At 47.0% G+C, this 22,631-nt stretch overlaps 1 protein-coding gene across 1 annotated transcript in view; it reads right to left on the bottom strand.

Annotated features, from left to right (window-relative positions):
- Positions 1–22,631, bottom strand: part of LOC139770906 (uncharacterized) — a 48,040-nt gene that overhangs the window by 7,114 nt on the left and 18,295 nt on the right. The window contains exons 2-6 of the mRNA XM_071703183.1: positions 4,655–4,790; positions 2,297–2,492; positions 1,448–1,658; positions 702–1,026; positions 19–285 (exon numbers count right to left, since the gene is read on the bottom strand). Of these exons, the coding sequence (XP_071559284.1) occupies positions 19–285; positions 702–1,026; positions 1,448–1,658; positions 2,297–2,492; positions 4,655–4,790 (1,135 nt within the window). The remainder of the gene's footprint in view (positions 1–18; positions 286–701; positions 1,027–1,447; positions 1,659–2,296; positions 2,493–4,654; positions 4,791–22,631) is intronic.

Here is a 22,631-nt window from a genome sequence, read left to right as displayed (position 1 = left end):
AATAAAAAAATTACATACCCTTCCAAGAGAACGCTTTCATATTCCTTGGCGAGTTCTCGGTCAATTCCCATCAAATGATGAGCGTAACGACCCGTGCACGCGCATCCTCCACGTGCCTGGATGCCGAAGACGTCGTTCAAGACGGCGCAGACAAAGTTATGGTGGAGGAACGTGCCGCGAGGATGGCGTACCATAAACGAGAAGATGGGCAATCGCTTCACGTTCTGTGACGAGCTGCCGAGTAGAATCAATTCCGGTATGGTGCGCACGTGGGACAAGACTTGCCTGAAGAGAAAGCGATAACCATTAGTATTGTGCTGAACTATCACGTCGTACGAAGACAATTGATGGATCTACGTATCGGAAATCTTTCAATTACGTGTGCAGTACAATCGATGCATTTGTACTCGTAGTCTCTCGCAAGTGAACTCGCGCAAAGCTATCCGAAAGAGAATCACGACCCGCGAACGAAAAAGAGAGCACTAAACAGCGCTTCACTACTTTCTATGAATCGGCGTTCGTAAACAGGAAGACATTCGCGGCAAGAAATTACTCGAAACGATCGCATTTATTTCCTGGACGGTGGGAAAAGATGTGGGAAATATGTCTTACGCAATCCTTATAATCGGTACTTCAATCGTAATGCAGTCAAAGCGCGAAAAGAAGTAATTATCCCCTCGAAAAGAAGCGAGATCGCTCACCGAGAGATCTTGTCCTGCCGTGCGACGATCGCCCTCGGCGTGACGTTCTCCTTCAGCTGAACCGCCAGTCCGCATCGGATGCTCTCGACCACCCCGGCGGTCCCGCTCTCGTCCCGCAGCTCGGGATCGCGGTGATAGCGATGGGAGTCCCTCATGTCCTCCGCTTCGACGTCCTCTCGCAGGAGCCATCGTTTGGTCACCAATATACCGGGCGACTGCACGCCGCCGATGAATTTGTGGCCCGCGAAGATAATCGCGTCCTTGTGCACCGCGGTCTCCCCGACCCCAGGCAGACGTGGATTCATATCGATCTGGACGTACGGCGCTGAAGAAACAGAATATATAACAATATCGGTCACTGATCGCCTCGTCGTGCCTTCTATCGCCGACACCGAGCCACGTATCATAGCATCTGTTATGTAACGTGCAAGCGCTTACGTAAAGGATTATTATGTCGCCAATAGTAATATTTAAGTTATCTTTGTTACGAAGACATGTATGCTACTTTACGACTCTGCCACACATGGCGAGACGCGTTATTCGCTCGTCGAAGCTGGTGACTGAAAATCATCTCGCAGCAGAGTTGGGTGTGGCCCAAAGAAAATTATAGCATAACTAATGTAATAATATTTTTACTAATCAATTAGCTGCTCTTTTATTTATCCTGGCTCGAAAATCATGCACCACGGCAATTGATCGCGGTCGATTGCATCGGCCCGTGACTTTTCGTTGCAATCGATCATTACCTGCGGTGGTGTAATCCCACACGCTAAGCGCGCCGTATTGATGCAGCAGGAGGGTCGTCGCGACGTCATCTGCCAAAACCCCCGTTATGCAACTGGCAGCGCTGAAGCATCCGATCATTTGCGCAATGCCCTCGCTCCGCATTCTCGCGAGTCCCCGCTCGAGATCATTCAGATCCAAGAAGCCCTCCCGGGTCTCGGAAACTCGTACTATCTGCAAGGCAAAGTTTAATTGCATCGTCAAAGACTCGCCGCTCGACAATGGGACGGCGGGCGCGCCCACAATTAGACGACTGTGAGCGATCAAACGTCAATCCCCGGACTATTCTAGATTGAGGGTCATTTTTGAGAATCATCGCGCACCTTGAAAATATTTATACGGAGTATCCCAAGGTCCCCGCGAAATTTATTAGAGGCAAATTTCTCGAAGTTGACGTCGGTTATATTTAAAGATACGCATTTGTTACAAAATAAAAATATTTATAGATACAAAAACATCATTTATATTATTTACACGCTAATATTAACTCGCTAAATTGCGCGACCTTTGGAAAGTGTTAGATAATAGAAGAACGAAGCGGCGCGCAGCGCACAGGGTCGCGACGAGAAAGTGGAATGAGGCGATACTCGGCACGCTGCCAAAATTCGGGGCTAGCTACGTTGCGTTTGTTGCGTATCCCATCGGGATCTCTTCGCATCTCTCCTACGCATATCTCCTACGGCCATCACGCCCCGCTTTAACGATCCATTTCGCCGTCGCGCGTTTTACCGCCCGCCCCTACTTATCTGGCGCTCGAATCAGCACGCCTGGCTTTTCCACGCGAGAATTTATCTGTCGGGCTGTCCGCTTACCTTGACATCGAGCTCGCGCCAAGGCCTCAAGTTGGCGTGGTGCTCGAACGGGCCCACGAAGACCACGGTGGACTTGGAGAGATCGAGGTGCCGTAAAAGTGTGCGAAGGGCAGCGGCGGTACCTTGACCGGTGAACAGGACCGCATCCTGCTCGCTAGCCCCAACCGCGTGTCTGACGATGTCTCTGGCCTCATGCCTGCAACATGAACGAGAGTGCGAATTCACGGGACTGGCCTTCGTAGAAATGAACGATAAAAGAGTTGGCGCGATTCTCGCCACCCTCGAAGAAGGAGCTGTTGACAACAGAGCTATGACCCTTCCATCGTGCACCAGACACAACGCGACCGCTGGTTCACGATAATAAAACTGTTTGCATCGAGCATCTCCGGTATTCATGAGCAGCTCTGACACGTGTGAGCTCGTCGTGCTCGAGCGATTGACGCAGAGTCAATATAGATTTAGCGGCGTGTGACGTGACGTGAGACAGGAGACATAAGTTGAGAAGAGCAATGCACACCTTAACAGTTTGCACAGTCTCCATCGATTTCGCGGCACGCGTTAGTCATAATTTACCCGCTTAAGGATTCAGACGGCATTGAGACAAAGCGCCGCTCAAGAAAGTTAATTATATTAATTTCTCAAATGTTGATAAGTGACATTCCGCTCGTCGCGTGGTATGGAGAATATGTTTACCTAATCAACATCTCTTTTTATTCAACATTTACCATATAGAATATTAATATTTACCAAAGAATATATACACTCTTAAATTTTGTAGTGTTATTTTTGTAATTATACTCAATTTGAATCATTTTTAATAAATCTTATAGGTCGCCACTGCTTCTACTCAATATGTCGTTAATTTAACTAAAACAATGGAGTTAAAATATTACTGTTTTGTGTTAAAATAATAAATTTCGACACACATGGTAGTTAAAAATAACAAAATGTTATCTAACTCAAGGTAATGGTTTAAATTTCACCCTTTAATATTTAACAGTATAGATATAAGTAAATTTCAAACTCTGATTGAGTGTTATTATACATTCTGTTGTACATAGACGTACTTATTGTTAGTAAATTATGGGAAGAAAGCAATATGCGCTTCAAATGACGCTATTGTCATTTGAAATAAACAACATCAGCAAAGCAATCACGGAGACAGGCAGAGGGAGATTGGAATTGCAGGACGCAGCAATTTATTGTATATTGTGTACACACGCCACTAAATATGTCATCTGTCGCATGATGAACCCGTCGTGCATATCGTCATCATTATCGCGGTCTTCTCGCAGGCCACCGGGAAAGCATCGCGGCCTCCGGGGGATGGATATTGATCTGGGACATCAGCGCCAGTAAACGGGAGAATCGAGACGGGACCATTTCGCACGACCCGCGACCGTCGCCACCGCCATCCGGTCGGGCGAGGTTTAAAGCGATCCGATCCACGTTTTCCGTCGCCATGCATGAAAGCTGTCGCGATAACGCACAGACGATAGGCGCTTCGTCATTGAGCGACTTTTTAATCGTGACGCTGATTAAATTTATGTTCGCGGCCGAGAAAGTTTCCGGACGCGACGTGGGTATCTCTCTCGGGCAATATGACGCGAGCAAAACGATAGACGCGGGCTAGAATCGCCGCGCCGCGCCGTCGCGACTCGTAACTCGTGGCTTATCGGAGTCGGGAGTGTCGGATTAGAAATTGTGCGGCGGATGATAACTCGATTTAATTGCAAACTCGTCGGCGAGAACGCCGTTTGAGACACGTCAAAGCGCGGGAGCACCGCGCCTAACGTTATTTGCATACAAAAATAAATGCGAGCGGAGTAAGTGCGCGCTTGAAAATTCGTCCGATAATGCCGCGGTGTCCCAGTTACATTGGAATGAAATATGAATAAGATTAATTTATGGCTTGAATAAGTGAGTGAGTGAGTGAGCGGATGAGAGTGAACGAGAACGTTTTATTATTCTCCAGAATGAAATCCTTTCACGAGCAATCGACTGACGAGAGAGGGAAATTAGATTACGTTAATGAAATAATTGCGATAAATAATGTAAAATGATGCACACACGGAGCATAAATTGAAAGCTAATTTGAAAGTTAAATGGAACGAGATGAATAACAAATTTTATTTATAATACAAATATGTTATAATTATAAGGAAAAAAAAAGAATTAATGAATTTAAATAGCTGAATTTAAACCAGTCACGATGAATTGCAATAAAACGAGCGTTTCTTGACCTCTATTCGTACAATTCATACAGACAATTTCAACGAAAGCGGGACTCTGCGTGAATCGCGAAACAGCATTCATTCTCCCGAAGGACGAAGACTGTCAAGCCCATTATCGCCTTACCTAAAAAGAGACGACTGTAGACTGCAGATGGACGTGGATGCTCGAGTGTCGCCCAAACATGGTAGCACCTCCTTCGCAATGTAATCTTCGAGGAACTGTAACGACCTTCCCGAGGCGGTATAGTCGCAATAAACCACTGAAACACAAAGTGACGGCGGGTGAAAGGTGGACGTAAAGAATAGGTCTCTGCTTTCGCGACGAGTTTCCGTCGAAATCGCGAGAGCTTTGTCTGCCGATTTGTACTTTTCTGATCTCTCGTCGCGTAAATTGCTGTCACGCCTGCGCTATTTTATCGCGCTCCGAATTCATTAATTGCTCCTCTTTAATTAAATAATATACTCTTTGATTTACAATTACTCTTTGTTCTCGAAGAAGCAATTGCCTGGGGATAATTAGGAATTAAAAGCGATTGTGAATAAATCAAATCATCGGGAAAAGATTCTTCGCGTTTAATTTCTACACAAAATTCCGCGCACCCGCTCAAATTTCATCTCCTATTCTATTCGATTCGCGCGACGTTCGCGAAAAGTCGTTTCGCGCAAAGACGCAATTCGTCGCTCGCGAGCGAACGGCGCGGCGTGGCAAACACAGGGCGGTCTATTTGCGGGTGTACTTTGTCGACGATGTGTCGAGGCGTTAAAATATCTGGCATAAACTGCAAGAAGCCCCGTTTCCGTCGCTATTTCCAGTCTTTACAGAATCGAGTTTACCGGGGAAACGGCGCAAACGGCAAACAGCGAACGCCGCCGCCATCGCTGCGCCGCGCCGCGCCGCGCCGCTGCCGTGTCGATTAAAGTCGATGCCCGGAGCGAGGCCCGCATCGGTTTGCGTTACCACTTTGAGACCCGTTTAGAATGTTGCCCGGTATCACAAGCCTCCCCGCCGTCGTCGATGGGATTCGTGCCGACGGCACGATCAGATTGCACGCATCGCATGGTATGCAAATTTATTCGCGACGGAATCTGTTACATCTCCATAATTACTTCATGCGCTCCCACAACCGCGACGATCGAACACCATAAATCTCGCCGATTTTTACGGGTGAATTTTTACGTAACGCGACGCAACGTGCAGGCTACGATATCCGCGCCGCGATTCATCACGATCGAGGAAAAAGAAAAGATCGGAGAAAATCTTTCACTCGGTCGATGTGGCGCGAATCCGCCAAAGTTTCGTCGCGCCCACCGATCTTTCGGATTTCTGGCGTGCAGCGACAAAATCCATTCATTATCGCTTAGAGCGGCGAGCAGTTTTTCTTTTTGCGCGTGTGCAAATCGAATCGCCGCGCCGCGCCGGGGGAAAGCCAAGGTAGGTGAGGGATAATGACTCGCAGGTGTTTCTTACGAAAGCGCTTGATCGACAACCGGCCGCGGCGAAATTATATACGCAAGCGAGCGAGCGCGCGGAACTTTCGAGAGTTTAGGCACGGTGCGCGCGCTCCTAATACATTTCTCTCTCTCTCTTCGTGCATGCGACGGCGAGACGAAGCCGAGAGACGCGATGCGATGCGATCCGCTGACGCGGCGACGGACATCTCATCGCGACACTATCGAGTTCTTGTCTGCAGGTACTTTGTATATTTGCTCTCTGCTTCGCGCCGCCGCGCCGCCGCGCCGCCGCGTCTAATTGCACAGGGAAACATCGTGAAAATATCTCGGAGATTACCATCTAGCTAATTCCTCGCTGCGATCTTTTCCGTTTTATTTCTTTTTTATTTCTTTTTCGACTGAAATCCGCAATATCTCAAGCCGAGGCAGTAATCGTCGGTGACGCAATGGCGATCGCGAGTGCTTATTACTTCTTAATATGTTTATCGTCACGATCGAAGCATTTTCTAATCTCGAAAGGAAAAGCGGCGTCTCGAAGGGTATTTGTAGCATCGATTGCGCAACGATCGGCTCTCTTCGATCGCATCGGAGATTACCGAACACGGGGAAGCAAACGGCGTTTAATTTATTTATCTCCGCGGATCGAAATGAGTGGGTGGCTGACAGCTCGCAATTCGTTCGCTAGATAAGCGGTGGTTCTTATTAAATTATGTCCGTTCGGTCGCGGCTCTACTTCCTGCCGGCCGTCGTCGTAGATGACGTCAGGATATTATACCTTGAGCGAACGCGCTCGTAATCGATGCTCAGGGCGAAGTACGCGATCTTGTCGATAAACGAAATGAATAGTCGTTGGGAACGGAATGAATAGTCGAGGTCGAGTCGGCCATACTTTCAGTTCCGCCGACGGTAACAGATTCCGCGAAAATGATTTGAATGCGTAATGAGCGCGATCCGTGTCTCCCGGAGCATGTAGAGCCGCAACATTGTGCACGGAATAGCTAGCGCTATCAAAGTACCCAGAAATACATAAGCCGTACGTAATTTAATTTCCTCAATTTTACTACAGGGTAAAAAATAGTTGTTATGTGCACTCTTAAGCCCCTTGCACAAAGCTACAGCTTTGTCGGCAACTTTGTCGCTGTCGCTATCGCTATCGCTATCGCCTATTGTGCAAGGGGCTTTACTGTATATCTATAGCACGAAACGTTTTATTGACGCATTTTTTTGTTGCAATTATCTGCCGAAGATTTAAAGTATACGTTTTGCGTCATTGCGCAGACTTGACCTAAGCTAACCGGATCTCTCTTGAATCCTAAACTCGCCAGAACCGCGAAACGCGCTCCTTCTCGGACGCCGCAGGCTTGTGTCGCGGCTCGGAAAGTGTTACGCGCAGATCTCGGAGACAATCACTTTCTCCCCCCCACTGAGACACACGACACTTGCATTCGTCGAAGTGTAATCGCGAGTTACGTCGGCTGACAAGCGGGTGAGAAACGAATTCTGCCGGAAGTTGCGGTTCGACACGAATCTCAAGGGTGACGTGAACGGAGATCGGGTTTCACCGTAACAAGACTCGGTCGACTATCCGCTCCTATGCAGAGGCCTCCTCCTCCTCTGTAACCAGTGCGTGCCTCGCAAACGCGAACGCATTTGCGCCCGCGTGCCGCGCCGGGATTCACGCCTGCGATGTGCGAAATGTCGCGCGAAAACGGTGCCGATAATCGCGTCCACTAACGCTATTCGCACTCTGCGTGTGGATTATCGCGAAACAACGAGCGCAGGATCGATTGCCGCCCTCGAATTTGCCACCCACGGTGTCGAATAGTCTCGATCCCATCGCGTTTTCTCGCGACGCGTTCATCAGGCAAAAACCGAAAAAAAGGGATAAAATGAAACTGTACGTCGCGTGACGGCGTCGCTTTGTCGTCACGGCGAACGAACGAGTGGCGTGCTTCGACGGGTTTCGACGATGATTAGTTTCACGGCGATAACAACGGCATGTAAATTCGTTCTATCGCGTATGCGATTCTACGAACGACATGCGGAAGCGCGCGGCGCTTTGATGTCCCGATAGCGGACGCGGGATGTCGGTCAATTGTAATTACCGGCGCGTTTAGCAGGAATGGTTTCTACATCCGCGTGCGCGATACCGGCGGCTCGTTTCTGCGTATCGAGAAAGAAAGAGCGAGAGAGATATATACACACACACACACACAAAGAGAAAGAGAAAGAGAAAGAAAAGAGAACGTGCGCGCCGCGCCGCGCCGCGCCGAGTGATTTAGATGCACGCCAGCCCTACACGCCATTTGTCGCGTTTCGCGAGAATCGCGTTTTTGCGCTCTCTCCTCACGAGAGCCTCTTTCGACTCGCCGGAGTTAATAATCCACCGGCCAGCGCCGCGCTGTCTGCGCTTAGACCGTTAGCGCGAGCTCTCCTATAGCCTCGGAAGATTCATTAGCATACGGGGCCAGGCCGTGCAGGCCACGCAAGCCGTACATCCGGTGTGTTTTGCTGCGGTGTGCGCGCCGCGCGTCTCGTAGACACCTTTAATTAGACGCGGAAAATAATTAACGCGCCGCGCGCTCTGTCCGCCCGCGTCCGCGGCGCGTCTTTCAGGAATGGAGGACATGCCCGTAAAAACGTTCCGACCCTCCCTTTATTAAAGCGAAATGAAATTTATAGCTGGTGTATATCATGGTAACGCGCTCGTTGCTTCTCTTTTTTTTCATTTAACTTTTAAAGATTGAAGCGTTCATATAAGTGCACTTTTACGCATACCTCTTTGATCTGTCAAAGCGATAGATTAATCTATTTAAAGCGATTGTTCGCTTAAACGAGTTAAACGTATACACATTTATTTTTGTATCTATGTAAATCTATGCAAAACAAGTTTTATCATCAAGTAATTACGTCATAATATATTTTATCATTATTACATCGTATAGTTTTGTTAAATAATCCTGCGTTATTTTTCTTTGTCTAGGAATCAAATGTCTAGGAGAAATTACTGTGGCGGATGGGGACGTCGTCCGTCGTCCCCCTCATCCGCCACAAGTTAGAGATGCCCGGGAAACTGGGCACGGCACGGGGGGGGGGGTGGCGGACGAATCAGTGCGTTTCCCGCTGCCCCCCCCCCCCCCCACCGTTAGGTAAAACGTGCCGAGAGGGACAACCGGGGGGTTTTTAGTGGGTTGGAGTCCCACATAACCGTCCTCCCCGCCCCGGGGGAGGGGGTATCCGTGCGGATTTTCCCCCCGTAAAAAAAAAAAATAAAAAAGGAGAAATTACTGTAATAGGAGATACGATCATTTTCGTTCATCCAACTTTTTGCCTTATATTTTATTACTGATGTCTAGAACTGAATAGAGCTAGTGTATACTGTGAGCTCGTCCTACAGTCATCGACCATAATAGTCGCTTCGCTGCTATTGAGGCTATTCTTCGAAGTTGTTGCCATTCTGTAGAAGCATCAAAGACTCTACGGAAACAAAGCCCATGAACACAAATAGAATATACAATGTGTCTTATTTGTACAAGTGTTATTCGGAATCATACAATTCCATGCCGATCTTGGGCATTTTTCTTATCGCGCGGCACTTCAAACCGATATTACGAGAATATTATTGCGATTAGAAATGAGAATACTTGTCGAATATTGATGTGCACGAAGAGACTGCAATATGGATTCAGAGAAATATGGAAAATATCAAAAAATCCTGACCGACGCATCGAGGTGGACTGTCGGCGCTGATCGAAACAGTCGCGACCCAGTTGCGGGTTCGATCACCCCCCACCTTTTTAGTCGCGTCGATGTTCGATCCATCTCTCGCGGCTCGTGGAATAAAGCTCACAGCTCGGAACCAGTAACTAACTATCGGGAAAAAAAAAACGCGGAGACTCGTCAATAAATCATGCGAAATTAGAATGCCGTATTTGTGTGCGTGCGCGTGCGACTGAAAGAGGAGACTGGCACATTTGCAATTTTTTAAATAAAGAGGAAAGTAGGACACTGCAGCTCTTTCCCCCTTTTATTTTTCATTATATTCTGACCATTTTATTATTATATTTTGCTTGTTTTTTTCGTGGGTATTTCGCGAGTACGAAAAACATAGTTTTAAAATACGGAAAAATTAAGGAAAAGGTGTTTCCGATTGACTAGAATCGTTTTACGTAATAAAGTCTGTTCCACCAAGAAATGGAAGCGTCAGAAATCAGAGCTTATAAAGCTTACGTAACATTTGTATTTATATTTTAACCCGATTTACTAGTAGTTTATTTCTGCTAAACTACTTTAATTATGTTATAGGTAGATTATAAGTTCTATAGTTATCAGACTTACTAAGAATATTTATAAGACTTCCTTAAAATGTAAAAAATATTTATAGCCTAGTCTTTCTTAAGCAATTTATTTAAAAGGTTGAATATTTATATTTACGATAAATATTCTTCCTATACATCCTCTTATAAAATCTCTAAGAGTGACGTGGTGCTTGCAGCCGGTTTTAGTGGACACCTCTAAATGAAGATCACTCGTTACAACAGCGCACGTACCGAGATTGCCCTTGAAACCTTTGGAGTGCGCCGAAAACCCTGTCGCAAGGGGTGGCAGGCTCTCGGATGAGAGCACCACTAAATTTGGAACGAGATTCGAGAACATGCGCGTGCGAACGCGCACGACGCAACAGAGCGAGCAGCTTGCGACCTACATCGCGAAGGGATCGAGCGTACACGCTGCTCGGATGCTGGGTCACTTCCATGAAACGGCGGACGAAAATAGTAGCCGCCTTCTTTGTCCGCTCGAGCGTGTACGCGTCGTGGCCGTTCGCGTCCTCTTCCTCTCCGAGCGCGTCCGTTCTCCTCACCCTCTTTGCCATTCTCGTGTTCTCGCCCCGGGGGCTGGTGGACGGTGGACGGTGGTCGGCGCGCGGCCTGGCTTCGATCCGTGTGTCCGCGTCGAAGCGGCGCGGCGGAAGATAGTTACGGCGATAGCGCGATCGATCCACGCAGGAAACCACGCCGGATGCTGCGCATCGCGCGTGGAAATCGAAAGGCGTGCGCTGGAAAGTGATCGGCGCGGCGCGGCGCGGCGCGGCGCCACAGAAATGTCAAGCAGTGAAAGTCGGGGGAGGGAAAAAGAACATTGTTACGCCGGCTTTCACGTGGAATAGATTGGGTCAGGGACGAGCGCGCGATATGATGCAGCGGCAAGTCTTATCGTGTCTTCGCCCAACTATCGAAACGGAAGCTCCAAGATAGAAAACTGCAATCAACTTGACGGAAAAGAATCGCCTGCTTCGCTGGCCTGCAAATTCACGCGCGATACCAGATCGCGCGACGTCGCGACAATTGAATCAATTTTAGAGACGATAATCCCGAGGAACGCTATATATAAAGTTTGAACGCGTCGCCGCTGTCCAATTGCCTCCTCAATTCATTAAAACCGGCCGGCGAGCGTCTTTGACGTCGATTAACGCTTCGCCACTTGGCGTGCCTATCCGACAATCGCGCGTACGTGCAAGTATCTCAGTTTAAGGAATGTCTTTTTATCTCGCCGACGTATATACGTCATATCGAGTGGCACGTGTGCAAAGCGGCCTTAATATTTCACGACGGACGGACAGGTCTGGCCGAGCGCGGTCGTAACTTCTTCGAGGGAGGACACGGCGGCGATCGATTTTACGCCGGGGAGAAGAGTCCCCGATTTTTCTTTTTTTTTTACTTCCGTCCCATTCGCGCTCAACAATCGAGAAAATCGTGACTCAACGCGACTCGATTATTTTGCGACCGTTAACTCGGCGCAAAAATCGAAAGCGATTAAATCACTGTCACTTCCTTGCCCGAGTATTTAACCCTGGGAGCGATGACGTACAAACGGAGGATGGCCTACTGCGAGCATATCGCTTACCGAGAAATCGGAGCGTAGTTACGAGCGAGAAGTGCGTACGCGTGTGCGTGCTTTTGTGCGCATGCATTTTTTTTACCCGACTATAACCGGATGCTCGCGACAGGATTATGCAATCTGACACGGCGAGGCATTTTATCCGGATTATATGAGTTAGCAATGTCGGTCGCCACTTATGGAGAGCATCCTGCGTTTCTAGTTATTCAAATTTCAGTCGACTCGAACGTCACTCGACTCGATTAATCGCGTTTTATCTGCAATCGTTTTATTTGCGATTTAATATTAACAAATACGTCGCCGAAATGTCGGCGACGAAGCCGTGCCCTGCGTGCCAGTCGGTGAAACTTTCAAGTCCCCTTTCGCGGTTTGCGGCAAATGTCATTTAGCCGCCTATTGCGTAATCTGGGAGCCGATCGCGTCCATTCGGACAAAAATCGAGGAGAATCACGTACGGATTCTCGCGTCAACGATGATACGACAGAGAGACGTCTTCGCGACGACGGAAGAAATACCGGAGGAGAGGGTACTGGGCGAATCGTGAGACGAGTAACTGGACACGAGTGGCCTTGGCGTTATAATATTTTTATCACGCCGCAGAGTCTTTATTGGAGCAAATGGCACGTTAGTCGCGGAGGATGCCGGCCACAATTAAGCTTCACGCAAACCCCATTAAATCGGATTTGTTTTCTGCTGCGCCAGAGAAAAAAACGCGACAAAAGCGCAGCTAAGTATTATTACAGAAGACGCCGAGTGTCCACGGCAATGCAATCCGGACGGACGTATAATTATCGGAGTGGATTATCGAGTAAATTCCCCGAGGATGCGAGCAAATCCGCCGCTGTGACCATTCGGGATTACGGGTCGCTTCTGTTCTCTCCAAAAAAAGAATAGAAAAAAATATAACGATAGACGCTAGACGATCAGTGGATGTTCAGTTACGTGAAAATACAGGAAATTTAACTTCAGGTGGTTGCTTACGTAATAGACGACAGGCGTGAGCCGCATAATTAACGCGATAGATGAGTGTTCAGTCGGCTGCATTCGTCGTGACTCTCACGTGGACAGCGCAGGTAGAAACATGTAATCCATTCTCGATGACCTCCGATCTCGCGAGCAATAATATTGATAAAAGTAAAATTTGAAAGGTAAATATTAAATACGAAATCGCAGATCTTTAGCAATCGCTCTTTCCGTGTCGTCTTCTAAAATCTTCGTGTTATTCTGAATTTTGAAACAATTGTCGAGGCGCCCACAGTTTTCGAGTAATTAACGACACAAAAATTAAATTCGAGAACGGAACATAAGCGATAAAATTATAAAATATCCTCCAGTTAGTCAAGCAAACTTTAACAGAATCTTAAATTGGCAATTAATTATATAAATAGTTAAAAGTTATAAAAGAACGAAAAATAATAATTTCCTTCAACGCGTTCTCTCCAGTCAAAGAAGTTAAAAAGACATCCAGTGGCTTTGGAATACCGCGTGCATCAAATGTTTTCAATTAAACGCGAGTTCCTGAGAAATTGGCTTCTTTGCACTTTGATCCCGACCGTTCATCAATCGGAAACGATTCGAGTTATTTTTGCATATCGATCGCAACGATAGGAAATCTCGAGTCATCACAATTATACCGGTTTCGGGCGCTGGGAATATAATACCCTGGTCAAAGTTCAACGAGATCGCATCGATCACGAATAAGTCTCTCTATTGCACGCGCCAGCCAGCTAGACTGGTCGCTACTCACGACCGTTCTTCCGCTCTCGCCGGTCGTGCGTCGTGATTTCTCGAGAGACGACGGGCTCTCCGGGGACGAGGTCCTCATACATCCATACGCACGGTGACACGACTTTAAGTGCGTAGCAGTGCGGTGCACGCGTGCAGCACCAACCGCGTTAGCCGTGCGTTGCTTTAGCACGTGGCCGGTGGGTCCGTTGGCGGTGGCGGTTACGTAAACGCGCCGTAGCAACCGTGGTCAATGTCAAGGTCGGTGGTGCTGCACCGACGTACAGTCCTGCTCGCGAGCGCGTATCGGGGACCGTGAAATAGGTGCGTCGCATCGATTTCCACGCGTGTCGTCATTATTAGCATTTTACTAATTATTACTGGTCCTTTGTGGACGATCGACACATTCCAGTACACGTGTGATAACGATTTAATGTGGAAAACAGCTTCTTTATTACACGAAATATCATCGGTCATCACTCGGTTGGACTGGGAGATAAAAGGGTGAATTTACATGAGATTGTCGCTTTTATGTCAAAAGTGTCGGAACTAAATGCCCCCAGTACTGACCTAGGTACAGTGTATCATGTCAAAGTTCAACATTTGCTTTAAATGTTTAGAAAAGGTTGTTCGATAACGATATAAAGTTTCCGTCAGGACCTTATACAAGCGTAGCAGCTGCGACGATGAAGAGAGAGAGAAAGAAAGACTCTTTATCGCGCTGGCTGCTGCGTCTGCATCGCTATCATAGACGAGACGCGCGTCAACCGGGTCGCCGGTGCAATAAAGAACCAACTAATAAAGCGATAAGCACGGTCGAGTGAATCGCGACTCGCACACGCGATCACGGCATGAGCGACTCGATGCATGACTGCGGTTACGTAAAGCCAATATTCGCGTAACAACGAGAGAGATGCGTCCGGGATTTTTGTTGCATGCAAGAGATACTCGAGATACATGGAGCACGAGATAAAGATTCAGATGTACTCTACATAAGTGTTTCTTTTTTTTTTACGATGTTTAAAGAAGAGAGATTAAAGTAACGATGTAAGCAAGAAAAGGATTTTGCGAAATTGCGGCGTGAAGACCGATGGTCAATCGATGATTTCTCAGAGAATGTAACAAAGAATAAACAGAAAAGCAAGGAGAGAGATTATAATTATACGACGAAACGTTCATCGAAGGTAAAAGATTAAAGACATTAGTCGCGTAAGTCGCGTTGTTTGCCGATGCTCAGAATGACTAATTGCCGGAGAGCTTCGACACCTTGTTTATCGCATGAGCGAATCGTTACGTAAGCCGGCTCGTGCGAGAACACGACCGACATTGCCAACAAGGCGGTAACTTCGCCAGGACGAAACCGGGTCTCATCATCATACTTCGCCCGAGGGTTCTCCGAAAACAGATCCCCAATTCAAAGTTACAAACTAGTTCTAATAAGTTTCTAACAACAATAAGAGAGAATCTAGTTGGATTAGAGGAGATCGCAATAAATTAACGAATATGACGTCCGCTTTAAGCTTTAAGCCGTCCGAGAAATTACTTCTTAACCACTGCAGTATCAGAACTCGCAATCGGAAGTATGTTAGAATGACATTGTTATATTCATTATCTTTACGTAAGCATTGTTAATACTTAGATTACGAATGTTACATAAACGTAGGTATCTTTACAATTGGGCAAGAAATTTTATTGAGATTTAAAAAACGGTTTCTCTCGTTGAAAAGCCGAAGATTTAAAAACCCAAATAAAAAGCTTTGCCTATATCAGCAGAATGTTTATCTACCGACGTGCAGTCTAAAAGACTAACAATAAGTTAAAGAGATATTGTATATCAGACGTGATAAAAAAGACCGCGACGTTTATTGCACATCACGATATCTTATTTCTCTTATTTTTGGGTGAAGAGACGACTACGACGAAAGTTCAATCGTTCGCATTTCGCCGCGGAAATCCTACCTTACATTATCGTCAAACATTCTCCCTAACGCTCTTTCTACGAAATACGAAGCCGGCGTAATCGCGTGTCCCGCAACTTGCGCGTGCATACAATGACTTACTTGTTTGAACTTGCGGCGTGTTAAAGAGTTTATGTAAAGTAATACGCTATCTGTGTTTTGCAAACAGTCCCGCGGGCCACGCAGCATGACACTTGTGACAGCATCGAACCCGTTCGCAGCGGGCTGTTTTTTTTTATCTCAGCTCCACGTGCACGCGCAAGCATCATCGGCGAGTAATTTTTCCACGAGCCAATTTTCCACGAGAGCGATCTCGGCCACGCTCTGATAAGTTTAGAAATTTTCGCCGCTTTGTGCAAGAAATACTCCCAGAATTTTCAGACAGAAAAAGAGAGAAAGAGCCGTCAATGAGAACTCTCCGATCGTCAACATGTTATGATCATCATTCTCCGAAAAAAGAGAGGCGCGATAACTTTATTGAAAAACAAATTGTGGGAGTTTATCGACTTCGATAATTATCTGCAAAAGTACGCTCTTATCTCTCTCTCTCTCTCTCGATTCACTTGGCACAAAGCCCGCCTATAAATTGTTAAGTCAGTATCCGATGTGCTGTCACGTAAACAAACTATGCAAAACAGGCGCGGAGACGTAGTCGGAGAATGGTTCCAACTGGCCGTGGTATATTTCCCGTCATTAGAAATAGCTTTGGCGTAAGGTGACGTCAGCGGTTGTAGAGAGAGATAGAGAACGACGCTGCTTTATGTGGCAAACAAATATTCCCGAACGGCCCCGAGAGTGCCGGCAGAAAATTCCAAAATTCGAGGAATTATCCTCGAGATATAGGTTTCAAGGTTCATAAGTTTACGGCTTTACGGGCCGGTACTGTCCATCTAGCATGAATAACAGATAAGATAACGAAGCCGAATGCCGCGCTCGCGGCCGCGATCGGTCGTAAAATTCCGCCTATACTCTAACGTATGGACCATAAACGACCGGGTTAATCGCGATGCGTTACACGCGTCGTTGTCAACGACGTGACGTAAATTAATCCGAAACGCTGATCGATCGCAATTTGCCGCGACCGCAAACGCGCCGCGCGGAGACGCAGTCGACCATTCAAGGTTCCTCACGTTTACGCGTGTCCGCGCGTTAATATGTGTAACTCCGCTCGTTTGCGCGCCGCTCGTGTGCGTTACAAACGACCACGACCGGCGGGACGCGCGCAGGGGCACCCTGAACACTTCACGCGCGCACACACGCGCACGTGCGCTTATCAGAGAGCGCGATGTGTGACGTAACCCCGGCATGTACCGCAGGCGACGCCGGGTCTGGCGAGTCGGCCGATGGCCGTCAACCAATAGGAACGACCACCTTCGTTCACCACAATACTTTTCTCCGATCTCTCTCTCTCTCTCTCTTTTTTCTCGTGTGATTCCTACCTCTCGTTTTCTCGCCTCGCTCGCTCTCACGCTCTCCCTCTTGTCCTGAACTCGTGGCAGGATCAAGGATAACGCGCGGCAAGTACTTAGGAATCGAACCTGAATACTAGGTCACGCTCACGGCGGCTGGCGAACTCCTCGGGCGAAATGAAAGGCGCGATACGCACGGGCCGCTAACATAAGTGAATTTCGCCGACGCGCGGTCCTTGAAACAGAGTCTTAGAAACCTTTATACAAGAATAATCTTGATTGTCATCGAACGCGAGATTGCTTCCCCTCCTTAATAAAGTGGAAGTCTCTCGCATCCGGCGTTCTGGATACAATCCTGATTTACAATATGCAAACGCACGATTTCAGAGTCATATCGCAGGTGTGCCAAGTCCAATTTAGCTCGTGAGATCGAATTTCTCCAGGAAGATCTTTTTTTTCCTCTCTCTTTGAATTGTTTTTCCTTCTCGTTCTGAACTCGTTGCAGGATCAAGGATACGTATCGCGGGGCGCGTGCACCGGCCAGGACTCGTTTCCGATGAATACTAGGTCACACTCGACGGAGCTGAGTAAATTCACTAAATTCCTCAGACGAAATGAAAGGCACGACACACACGAGCCGCTGAGCGAATTTCGCCCAGTGCAACAGATGTGATCCTTGAAATAGTTCTGATGGGAAGTTCTTGCAAGCATAATCTTTGATCGAAACTGCTTCTTCATATATGAAAATCTACCGCCTCAGCTTTCTCGGTCACGAGTTTATCATCGCATGCACGCATATCTACATTCCCACGTTTATTTTCATTTTTAATATTCATAATCTACAATTTACATGCACAAATTACCTTTCCTTCGTATTTATAACACAAACAGATAGTTTCAAAAGAAACTAAGAATATCGGGTTTCTCTCTCTCTCTCTCATTTAGCTTGACCATTTCTCAAGTCCAATTTACTTTGCGAAAGGAAAATCGCTAGTACGTTGCTTTTAAATTACTGGATTATTTTCTCAAACGACCGTCAAGATCGAGGTTAATCGTCGAATACGAGGTTTGATAACTCGTCTGCCTCTATATTTACCGTCTACTCAACATTGTTATTTTTACGACGTGAAGTAGAACATTCGCGACTACGGAAATTGTGCCTCCCCTTGCCCCTGGAATATCTGCAGTGCATATTGCTCGCGATAGAGCGAGGTCGGCGAAACTGACTGCAACTCTATTGTGCCACGCAATAGGTTTTGCTTTTCGAATAGCGATCAGCGAAATTGGATAATAACGCGAGGTGGTGTGACTGACTTGTTGTTTCGTTCCTTTCCCCGTGCGTGTTTCGGTTACCTGAAACGCCCGGTATCGATTGTATTCCGCGTACCAACTCCAAGCTTCGGGCCTTATCGGGAGTTCAAATATTCACACATTGCGCATGTTTTACGTGACAATAAATTTCGCTGACATTTTCTTACTTCGAAGAAAGGTAACCTCCCAATCTGATTTCGAGATAATACATTTATTTCAAGTCGTGGATCTAAAAACGTTATACATGAAATAGACGATACGCAAGCTGACACACCGGGCCGATATGTTGTTAAAATATAAATATCTAACGTTAACGATAAGATAGAACCATGAAGTATAGTAAATTCTAATATCTAAATTTGTTGTGCGCTTCAAATTATTTCAAAAATAGCCTACGATAAAAAAATATCTCGAAAATGATTAGAGTAATTTGACACATGCGCTTTAGACAGAAAAAAGAAAAGGTTTTCGTGTACATTCTTTAGACATTCACGTCCGCTCATAAACGTATCCTTTTCCCTTTTTAATGTCGTACCTAATCATTACTTGCTGCCATACGCTGGTTGCAAAATACTCCGAATTTCCTCACAGTGTCTCTAAGACCACAAATGTCGCAACGCTCAAACACAACCGCCATTCCTATTACTCTCTGTTCCCGCGAGTCACAGAAAACGCGGTGCTTCAGGCACACACACACACACACACACACACACACACACACACACGCAACATACATGACACACACATACATGAACGTAACATATAACGTTTTCTCCTCGTCACCCAGATCACGGCAAAAGAGCCCGCCATCTCTGATCGCCGTGATACGCGATTACATCATGCCGCACGCGAATTCTCGGTGTAAACATTCGTACGCATTTTCGGGAATACGCTTGGCCTTTAAAGAGCGTGAGAGAGCGTGACGATTCGCGTGCGATCGAAGACACGATGTTTACCTTCGGCGCGCTGACATTTAACCGACGAAGCACTCGTGTCCTCTCTCGTCTCCTCCGTCCCCCTTCTCTTTCTCTACATCTTCCTCTCGAAAGCACGCCTCTATTATCCGCGCCGGACAGCCGGAAATGCTCGATCACTTTCTACGAAGCTGATCGTGTCGCATGTACCGCGTTGCTCATTGAGGATTGTAAATTGGGTCGCCGCCTAGAAGTACCGATCGTGCACATCGTGCTATCAGCGAAGCTATAGAGAAAGCACGGAATGGACGGGAAGTTCGAGTTGCGGGATCCGCACGAGTAATATTACGATTAGGACGACCACCAGATCGATACATCTCGAGGTTTAAACGCGCGGCAGCTGTATTTATAACTTTCGACCGAGTTATCTGAGTTTCTGATACTTTAATCTAATATTGAACTTATGAAGCACATTTTCTCTTGACTCTTTTTCGACAAAAGTAGCCTTAAAGAAATGCATCTTCAGACACAGATTTTAATAAACATGGATCTGTGTATTTGATAAAAGAGAAATGTGTTTATTCGTTACAAATAATTCGGACATATTTTTGCGTTAAAATACGCACAAGGAAATTGCGTATCTAACGAGATCCGTTTTTGCGTCGCGAAACTGCGCCGGAAGGCTCAAAAAGAAACGTTAGCGGCTTCGACTATTTCGGGCGTAATTCGCAGCCGTGATAATTTTAGCGTGTGGAAAATTTCCCCCGTGTTGCACGTCGGCGCGTGGGAACGCTCGAGCGGACGCGAATAAGATTTCTGCTGGACGTCATCTAAGGAAAATCGCGATAAGAGGAGCGTTTCCGCGTGATCGCTTCTACAGATGATGTCTTAACTTTCTCGGATTCGCTCGCATGTTGTGCCTTTTACGGACGAGCGCCAGACGCGGAACATTCGGCGTACTTTACTTTCATTGATTTTATCCGGCGGAACCCCGCGGACGTAGGATGAAAAGGTCGCTGACTCGCGTCGCGGGGCGATTCCACCTATCATCGTTTTTTCCCTATATCGATCCAGTCGATCTAGAACGCTCATTAATTTAATCCGGAAGCTAGGACGAAGCGGCCTCTCACCAGCTTTATCACGCGTCGCGTCATGAGCACCGCGAGGACTATGGAAAACTGCATCGGACAAGGCGGAGACGCAGCAGGTTCCCATACTCAAACGCGCGAGTTGACTTTTTTTAAAACAGTTGAATAATTTCTAAATTGAGCGATGGTTCATTATTTTTTCAACGCGACGGAATAACGATAAAACCAACAACCGCGTGATAAGGCAATATCAATGTAATTTATATCAATTACGTCATCGTTATCTTGATTGTCTTCTCCTGGTCGATAAGGATAAAGGCTACACGAGGCAAACGCGATTGCGCACACATTAAATTGCATTGTCAACGTCAGTAAAGACTCGTCAAAACGCGGCAGATGGTCTCTTTACCCAAGAATCGACGACCGTTCGTGGCGGAAGCAACGTTGTCCGATGTTCTATTAAAAAAAAAAGAAAAGAAAAAAGAAATAGGAACGAGCGTGCACAACGGAGAATCCATTCGGATTGGCGCAGACAGTGGGGATAAATCGTAGAGCGAAGCAGCTGTACGATGGCAATGCAGGCGCAAGTTGGCCGATTTCCAGGACATTGTCTCTTGACAGAATGCACGCGGCTCGCGGGGCCGACAGTCATCGGGCTGCACAGACCCGGAAGATTCGCCGGAAAACGAGCGATCGCTCGTCACCCTGCCGAGGCGAAGGGAAAACTCGCGACGCGATTGAAGGTACCGACCGAAAATAGGTACGGAGCGCCCTGGAGGTCAACGTCCGAGGCACGCGGCAAGGCGAACAGTGATATATATATAATTTTTCTCCCTTATATATTTTTAACGCGCGTCGCACATAAACCTTGCCGTCGGAGCGCCCGTGTTACGTTTATCGAGCGAAACATTCGAAATTCATAAGGCACCTACGTCCGGATTCGTTAAGCGTGGCGCATAATAACGGCGAATGTTGCAAATTGCGGCATACTTTGCTTCCCTCTTTCCGAGGAAAATGCAAATACCGAAGATCGTGAGCGCGCGATAAAACAATCCAGGTCGAAAGGGATCCGCGCGAATTTGCGTATAGCACTAAAATATTGCCTGTGCAGGAAAGTTTTCAGCTTGCATGTATCCTGAATAAATTTCGTAATTTCGCGTAATTTATAAAGTCATATCAATTTTGTTATTTTATTATAGGGAGCGATATGGTATTGTAAGTGTCGTGATTGATTAAGCGCTGACGAAATTTAGAGCAATACGCACCTTAACACTCGACGTAAATATGTCCTGCAAACCGCATTCCGCTCTTGGACGCAGGCGCGTTCGTCATGCGTGCGCTATCGCGGTGAAGTCACGTTTCGTTATTTTTCAATAACAGGACCCGCGCACGTGTCACGGAGAGCAGTGCATCAGCGACTTTTTCATACAACGCCATTAGACGATCTGGGCAAAAATGCGGCGGCGGCGATATTTCCATTTGGTTGAAATTGCGAGCGGCGAAATGACTACCTGTCGTTATAGGCGAAATGGATTGCCACCACGTTATACGTGTACGACGATAAGGTACACCGACCATTCCCAATAAGCCGTACATTTATTTTTCACGGAGCGAGTTATCTTTTTCGTGAGATCTTTTTAAATCTCCTAGGAACTCTCTACCTGGACTGGCTCGTTAAAAATAACTTAGGTAAAGCAAAAAGGTATTCGGCGATATGTTCGCTTAGCATGGATTGCATATTAACTGCGCTCCAATTTCCTTGGCAATAACGGAAGAATAACATGCGAATGTAGTTTTTCTGGAGCACAAGGTGCAGCTGTAATTTTGTTCACTTGTCATTATCGACTAATAGACTGTGCTCGAAGTTAGACCAATCTACGTATTTTCTTGTAAGCGCTTCAGGTATATTGGCACTATTGGTATCATGTAAAGGATCCCAAAAGAGAGACCACCGGATACGCTAACGAGGTGTATTTTCATATCTCGTTTATATTTTAGAAAACTTGAACATTCTCCAACACCCGGTGTTCCGCGACAAATTGTCTCGCGCGAAAATACACGGAGAAATAGCTGTCGTGCGTAGGTAATAGATGCAATTCGACCAGATGGAACTCGCGAGCCCGCGGGTCTCGATTGGACGGAGGTCCGATCGCTCGATGCCGCGTCCCCCTAGAGCCCCGTAGAGCTCTTTTCAGCAGGCACCGCGCCAGGAATTCGCTTGGCCAGCGCGAGTAAGCATCCACCACGAAGGCCATCGTCACGGCGCGATCGTGGAAATGCAGCGTCGCATGCTGCCGGTGCATAATGGCGGGGTGCCGGGCTTATTCCACTGCAGCACGCACGCTG

Source organism: Temnothorax nylanderi, unplaced genomic scaffold (assembly GCF_030848795.1).
Source record: "Temnothorax nylanderi isolate EJ_2023f unplaced genomic scaffold, tnyl_v1.0 TNYL_tig0003_pilon, whole genome shotgun sequence".
Lineage (NCBI taxonomy): Eukaryota > Metazoa > Arthropoda > Insecta > Hymenoptera > Formicidae > Temnothorax > Temnothorax nylanderi.
This window is presented reverse-complemented; position numbering and strand designations above follow the sequence as displayed.